General features: G+C 39.8%; 1 protein-coding gene across 3 annotated transcripts in view; it reads right to left on the bottom strand.

Moving 5' to 3' along the window:
• Positions 1-3,704: 3,704 nt before the first annotated feature.
• NDC80 (NDC80 kinetochore complex component) overlaps positions 3,705-7,987 on the bottom strand; it is a 63,650-nt gene continuing 59,367 nt past the window's right edge. For 2 of the 3 annotated variants that reach the window (XM_082353567.1, XM_082353568.1), the window contains exon 17: positions 5,761-6,199. In XM_082353567.1, coding sequence (XP_082209693.1) covers positions 6,062-6,199 — 138 coding nt within the window. In that variant the 3' untranslated portion in view covers positions 5,761-6,061. Of the gene's footprint in view, positions 5,075-5,760; positions 6,200-7,987 lie in introns of those variants that run through there. The other variant, XR_014233998.1, reaches the window with a different exon arrangement.

The following is a 7,987-nucleotide window of genomic DNA, read 5'->3' as shown; positions in this document are numbered from 1 at the left end:
ATTCCCATAAATATGTCATATCTTAAAGGATGGGGACCTATCCCTTCAGAGTGTTTCCTCTTGCATCTCAGTTGTACATTTAGAAGAATAGTCCCCTGGATTGTCCAGTACAAGATAGACCATTGTGTCCCGTGGTCATGAGCTCAATCCTCTATTTCCTTCATTGATCAGATGTTAAGTGTATGGAACTCCATGCCTATGAGTTAAGCATTCCAAAAGCCCCAGATAGTGGTATGGTTGATGCTCCACAGGCAGGAAAGGCAAACTCTATTTTTTTTAAAAAATAAATTTACTTATTTTTGGCTGCGTCGGGTACTTCGTTGCGGTGAGCGGGGGCTACTCTTTGTTGAGGTGCCCGGGGTTCTCATTGCGGTGGCTTCTCTTGTTGCAGAGCACGGGCTCTAGGCGCGCGGGCTTCAGTAGTAGCTCGTGGGCTCTAGAGCGCAGGCTCAGTAGTTGTGGCGCACGGGCTTAGTTGCTCTGCAGCATGTGGGATCTTCCCGGACCAGGGCTCGAACCCGTGTCCCCTGGATTGGCAGGCGGATTCTTAACCACTGAGCCACGAGGGAAGTCCCAGGAAAGGGGAATTCTTACTCAGAATAGGTATTGATCCTGGTGAGGATGAAGTGCTGCCCTTCCAGGATGGACAGGGCTTCATGTGGTCAATTTGCCACCTAGTGGCCAGTTGGTCTCCTCCAAGGATAGTGCTGTATCAGGGGCTCAGTGTTGGTCTCTGTGGCTGAAAGGTGGACGTTCAGAGGGAGCAGTAACTAGATCAGTCTTGGTAATTGGGAGTCTCCGCGACTGGACCTACACAGAACTTCCATCTCTGACAGCATGACCATTTCCCTCAGGTACCCATCACACCACTTCCGTTTAACAACTGGCCGAGCGATTTTGTCTGTGCCTATTCTTTGTGTGTGTGTGGTTTATTATTAATTGATTTATTTTTATTGAAGCTTAGTTGATTTACAGTATCTCAGGTGTACAGCAAAGTGATTCAATCATATATATAATATATATAAAAGAATCTGGGGGGAGGAGTCAAGATGGCAGTGCGGGAAGACCCGGAGTTAGCGTCTCCCTACAACTAGGGCACCTTCCAGCCGCTGGTGGGGTACTGTAACCCCCAAGGAGACGGGAGGAACCCCAGAGTGAACCGGTAGGACGCAGGGGGACTGAGTGGGGAGGAGAAGTGGAGGCCAGACAAGATTGGAGCCCCTGAGGCCAGGGAGATCAGGAGAGGCAGGTGGGAGGGAGTCTCCGGGAAGAGTGGGAGAGGAGCAGAGGGTGATCTGCTGGGGCCGGGAAGCTTGCTGAGCTCCCAAGCCAGTTCCCCGTCCCCCCCCACATGGTGGTTATAGTTTATAATACTATACTGTATATTTGAAAGTTTCTAAGAGTAGATATTAAAAGTTCTCATCACAAGAAAAAAAATTGTAACTACTTGTGGTGACGGATGTTAACTAGACTCGTGGTGGTCATTTTGCAATATATACAAATATCCAGTCATGTTGTACACCTGAAACATCATATGCCAATTATATCTCTAAAAAAATCACTCTTTGGCAACATAGTAATAATTCATTCAAGACACATAGATGTTGAAACTAGTAAGTGAAAACTTGATGAAAAACATTATATTTACATAGTCCTCCCCAATTCCTTTTTTTTGGCTGTGCAGCATGTGGGATCTTAGTTCCCTGACCAGGAATCAAACCCAGGCCCCCTGCATTGCAAGCACAGAGTCTCAACCACTGGACCGCCAGGGAAGTCCCATATCCTTAATTACAAAGGGGAAAAGAGTAACCTTGCGGACCACCCAAACCAAGTGATTAAAAGTTAACATTAATGGAACCATAAATATCACGTACCTTTTGATGCAATGTACTGAAAAGAATGTAACATCAGTTCTGTTGTGTCCTTCAAGGAATACGTATCTTATCTAATCATGAGAACACGTTAAGCAAAAATTGAAGGACAGTCTATAAATCACTGGACTCTTCAAAAATGTCTAGGTCATGAAAGTCAAAGACAAAATAAGGAACTCTTTCAGTGTAAAAAAGATTAAATAGATTTGACAACTAAATGCAATGTGTGATTCTGAATTGGATCCTGGACCAGGAGAAAAAAAATCCTAATAAAGGACATTATTGGGACAACTGGCAAAATTTGAGTAAGTTCTGTAGATTAGGTAATAACGTACCAATATTAATTTCCAGATTTTGAAATTGTCTTATGGTTATACGAGATTGTCATTGTTTTTAGGAAATATACACTGAAGTATTTAGAGGTAAAGGGGTATCATGTCTGCAACTTACAAGTGAGTCAAGATACAGAGCTAGCTAGCTAGCTAAATAAATAAATAAAAAAATAGGGAGGGCGGGGGAGAGAATGATAAATAAATGTAGTAAAATATTAGCTACGGGATTTGTGTGAAGGGGATTATTTGTATTGGTCTTACAACTATTTAAAAGTCAAATTATTTCAAAATTAAAGAAGAAAAGAAAAAATATTTCTATGGAGGAAAGGCTTAAAATAGTAACATTGAAAGCAAGGTAAAATAACAGAGATCAAAGCAATTCGGGAAAGACTGACTTAATTAAACACAGGATCAAACATAAGATAAACAATAATAGGCAATTGATGTCCCTAAGTGGAACTGGAAACTATGACAGCCCTACTGTTCTATGACAAAAAGTTGTGACTGGAGGAAGTTACATGAAGGCAGATCTTGGTCCAATATGACACAGAACTTTCTGGCAAGTAGTGATGCTTAGCCATCAAATGCTTCGAAGTAACGAGCCATCTGGAAGCAGTCCTACCACCGAAGTATTCAGAAGAGGGCCAGGTAACCATCTACAAAAATGCTGTGGGAAGTGTTCCTCATTGATTGGAAGGTTGAACTGTATGATATCTAAAGGCTTTTCTGACTCTAGGATTCTTGGAACTTGTAACTGGAACAACATCTATTGTACTTTAATGGTGTTAGTTCTGGAGATAAGCGTGTGCTTAGGAATTCAGAAGAAAGCGTGTAGAGTGAGGTAAAAAACGTGAAGTGAAAAGTGCAAGTACACTGATCACTTCTGTCTCTTGAGCACGTCCCAAGTTGTGCTGAGGTTATCACTTTGCTTAAACTTAGTATAATTTTTCTGTCATTCCTAGAGTCGCTATTAAATAGTATCACATTATGGATAATATTTAACTAGTGGTGACTTTTTCTTTTAAAGAAGTGCACCTCAAATTTTAACGTACATACGACAACTTGGGGACCTTTTTTTAATAGTAATTTTTTAAAAAAAATTATTTATTTTTGGCTGCGTTGGGTCTTCGTTGCTGCACATGGGCTTTCTCTAGTTGTGACGCACCGGCTTCTCATCGCGGTGGCTTCCCTTGTTGCGAAGCACGGGCTCTAGGCACGCAGGCTTCAGTGGTTGCAGCATGTGGGCTCAGTAGTTGTGGCTCACCGGCTCTAGAGCGCAGGCTCAGTAGTTGTGGCACACGGGCTTAGCTGCTCTGCGGCATGTGGAATCTTCCCAGACCAGGGCTCGAACCCGTGTCCCCTGCATTGGCAGGCGGATTCTTAACCACTGTGCCACCAGGGAAGCCCCCTCGGGGACCTTTTTAAAATGCACATTTGACTTCTGATTTTGATTTAGTAGTCAAAACTATAAGACTTCTAGAATAAAACATAGGTGTAAATCACAGTGATGTTGGCAAAGATTCCTTAAATACTACACAAAATGCAGAAAGTATTTTAAAAAAAAGTGATAAATTGGGTCTCATCAAAATTTAAAACTTTTGTTCTTCAAAAGACACTATTAAGAAAATGAGAAGGCAAGTCACAGACTGGGAGAATATATATATATATAAAACATATATGGTTGAAAAAAAAGCACATGAAAAGATGCGTAACACCTTTGGTCATTAGGGAAATGTAAATTAATATCACAGTAGATAGAACCACACACCCTTAGGATGGCTAAACTAAAACCATGCAAGTGTGGTTAAGGACGTGAGCAACTCATACGCTGCAGATAGGAACATATGATACAACGACTTTAGGAAACATTTTCTAAGTTTCATGAAAGTTAAATATGCGTCTACCATACGTGAACTAGCCATTCCACTCCTAGGTGTTTACCCAAGAGAAATCAAAGGATATGTCCATGCAAACATCTGTACATGAACGTTCATAATGACTTTATTTATAATAGCCCCTAACTGTAAATAAACCCAAATGTCCATCAACAGTTACATGGATAAACAAACTCGATATATACATACAATGGAACACTACTCAGCAATGAAAAGGTATGAACTACTGATATACAGTGTAACATGGACCTCACAATTTTCTGAAAGAAGCCATACAAATGTACATACTATATGATTCTATTTATAGAAAATTCTAGAAAATGCAAACTAATCTGTAGTAACAGAAGGGAGATCAGTGCTTGCCTGGGGATGGGTGTCAGGCAGGTATCAGGTAGGGGCAAGACAGTATTGCAAAGGGCAACGAGGAAACTTTTAGAGGTGATAGATATATTCATTAGCTTGACTGTGATGATGATTTTATGGGAGTATATGTATGTCGGAACTTAATGAAAAGTTTAAATACGTACAGTCTATGTCAATACACTGTAAAAGGTGTAGATTCTGATTCAGTAGGTTTGGGGTGGGGCCAAGGGTCTGCATTTTTAACGAGCTCCAAGGTGATGCTGATGCTATTTCCATAACATGTTCTGAGTGGCAAAGCTCTGAGTCTTTGTCATATATATATATATCATTTGAGTACACAGTAGATTCATATAGCGGGTATCATACAGGATAGTGCAGACAGAATATTTCCAACACTGAAGAAAGTTCTATTGGATGTTGGAGTCAAGATTGTTGAATATATTGGTAACCATTAATCTTGCCATACCTATTAATTATCTCCCAGCAACGACCTGTCTTTGTTTCCATGCTGTCAGGCTGAATGCCCTCTCTTCATAAAATGTTGCTGGAATCCCATTCTGTATATTGCTTACGTTTCATTTTATCACGTTCTTCATTCTGACTTATATTAGAGCTGGAATAAAGTTAAAAGAATAGAAAATTCAACTGGAGGCAGATTTTAGTTCAATTTAAGGAGGAGCTTCCTAACAACTTAGACCTGTCTAAAAATCCCACTTTCTAACATGACTCCCTCACCATCCAGAACATTCATGTTTCAGGGTTCCTGTGGCTGTGTACTCAGGATTGCGCGCAGGTTCAAGAAGCTCAGGGTGGCCTCTACCACTAAGACGCATGACATGAGTAAATCAGAACTTCTCTAGGAATATACTTTCATCTCTAAAATGAGGGGGTTAAATGAGATTATTTCTTCTGATTCTCGCATTCCATATTCTTCTACGTACTTCAGAGTAAAGATGGCATGAAGCCAGAAAGAACTTTAGCTTCTTAGCTCCGGATAAGGAGTGGGTCTCTGTGTCCAAAGTGATTAGGAAAGCTTTTTAGTCAGTCAGTGCCAACCTCTGTATGGTTTATCCCAGGGATTGGCAAACTTTCTGTAAAGGGCCAGATAGTACACATTTTTGGCTTTTCAGGCCACATGATCTGTCACACATACTTAACCCTGCTCTTGTAATGGGAAAGCAGTCATAGATGATATGTAAGTGAATGGGTATGATTAGATTTGGCCCACAGTTAGTTTGCTGACTCCGGGTTTAATTCAAAATACCTATTTTTCTAACCATCTCAAGTTAGGCAGAGAGATCATGGGAAAAACACACTTTATTGATGTAAGTTTATTAACTCCAAGTACATAATATAATTGGTCTTTCATATCTAAAGATAACAATCCAACCAGTTATCATAATTTCAGGTTATACATACCTTAAGTTAATGAACTAGATTTATAAAAGATATAAAAATATTTCACGGGCTTGGGAAGATGTGGTCATGAGACTTCATTGTAAGGAGGGATAAAGGATATGCTAGAGATTTTTCAAACCTACAAAGGACATTTCAAAATTTACACTGTTAATAAAGTTCTCGCTTAATCAACATTTTATCTTCATTCATCAGAAGCCTTAAGTAGAGAAGCTTTCTTCTTATACTTGTCTCCAATCTCTCTAATATTGTCCAAGAGATCTTCAGACGTGTATTCTTCATACTCTCTATCAGCTTTAGCAATCTGCTCCTCAAGATGTTTCTAGTGGAAACAATTAACAATTGTTAATGTAAAAACATTAATTTCTTTTAAAGTGTTTAATTGTGAAATCTACAAATAAGAGCATAACATTTGTAAGAACAGGAATAAAAAGAATACTCTTGCATCCACCTGGCAGGCTCCTTTTGTGCCCCTTCCTAATCTTATACCCTCTTTTCTCCCAGACACAACCATTCTCCTGCAAGGTACTTTTCTTTATACTTTTACTACACACACACAGATTAAATATATAAACGATATACTAGTTTAGTGGTACCTGGTTTTAACCTTCATGTTTATTGAATGATATTAAATGTAATGTGTTATGACTTGGTTTTTTTTCCACAGAATTTTGAGATTCATTCATGTTAATGCATATAGCTATAGTTTATTCATATACTGCTATATAACATTCTGTTGAATGAATATACCAGCATTTACTTATCCATTTTACTGTTAATGAATTTTTGTTTGTTCCCAGGTGTGGTAGGCTGACTCCTCAAAGGTGTCCATGTCCTGATCACCAGAACCTGTGAATATGCTATCTTACATGATAAATGGAACTTTGAAGATGTGACTGAGTAAAGGATTTTGAGAAAAGGAGATTATTCTGCATTATCCTGGTGGGTCCAATGTACAACGGTCTTTGTAAGAGGGAGTCGGCAGTGTGGGAGTCAGAGAGAGAAGACATAAGGATAAAAGAGAGCTCAGAAAGGACAGACGATGCTGTGTTGCTGGCTTTGAAGACGGAGGAAGAGGCTGTAACCCAAGGACTGCAGGTGACCTCTGGAAGGTGGAAAAGGCAAGGAACTGGATTCCTCCCTCTAGAAGGAATGCAGCTCGGAGGGACCATTTTAGACTTCTGACCTCCAGAAATGTAATCACTCAAATCATTTTCTGGTCTGTGGTTCAGATGAACAATACTTGTTAAAAAAGGATCCATGAAAGGTTATAGAGCCACTAAGTGGTGGAACTAGGAAGAAGTGGGTAGAACCTAGGTTTTCTGATGTAGTATTTATTCCAGGATGCTTTTCTTAGTTCTTACCACTAAGCAGAGAAAAGTACTGGCAAGCAAGCAGCAGTTCATGTCATTCGGGAGAGATGAGGGGATATAAGATCACATGTTCTGTTTTCAAATAAATGAAAGCCTATTAATGTGATATTATGAACTTTTTTTCCCCTTAAACAATTCACAACTGGGACTACATTATCTCCTAATAAATTACCAAGGAATTTTAGATTTAGCAATTTATTTTAGTTTTTGGGCTCTGTACAGCAGGTTGGAGGAATAGTTTAATTCTTAAACTTTCAAGCTATGTGAAGGGTGGAGCTAAGGTAAACTTCATGTTTCTGAAATACTTTTTTCTGTGTTTATATAAAATTAACAGAAAGGAATGTTAAAAAGAAACAACCGGGACTTCCCTGGTGGCGCAGTGGTTAAGAATCCACCTGCCAATGCAGGGGACACAGGTTCATTCCCTGGTCCGGGAAGATCCCACGTGCTGCGGAGCAACTAAGCCTGTGCACCATGAATACTGAGCCTGTGCTCTGCAACAAGAGAAGCCACCGCAACGAGAAGCCCGCGCCCCACAATGAAGAGTAGCCCCCACTCGCCACAACTAGAGAAAGCCCACACAGCAATGAAGACCCAACACAGCCAAAAATAAATAAATCAATAAATAAAAAGTCCATAAATATATTAAAAAAAACTTATAAAAAAACAAACAAACAACAGGCTCTAAATGGAGTCACTTGAGCTAAGCCTATGTCACTAAAAGGGACTTAATACCT

This window comes from Balaenoptera borealis (genome assembly GCF_965194805.1).
Source record: "Balaenoptera borealis genome assembly, chromosome: 14".
In the NCBI taxonomy this organism is placed as follows: Eukaryota; Metazoa; Chordata; class Mammalia; order Artiodactyla; family Balaenopteridae; genus Balaenoptera; species Balaenoptera borealis.
The sequence above is the reverse complement of the archived record's forward strand: the minus strand, read 5'-3'. Positions and strand labels throughout refer to the sequence as shown.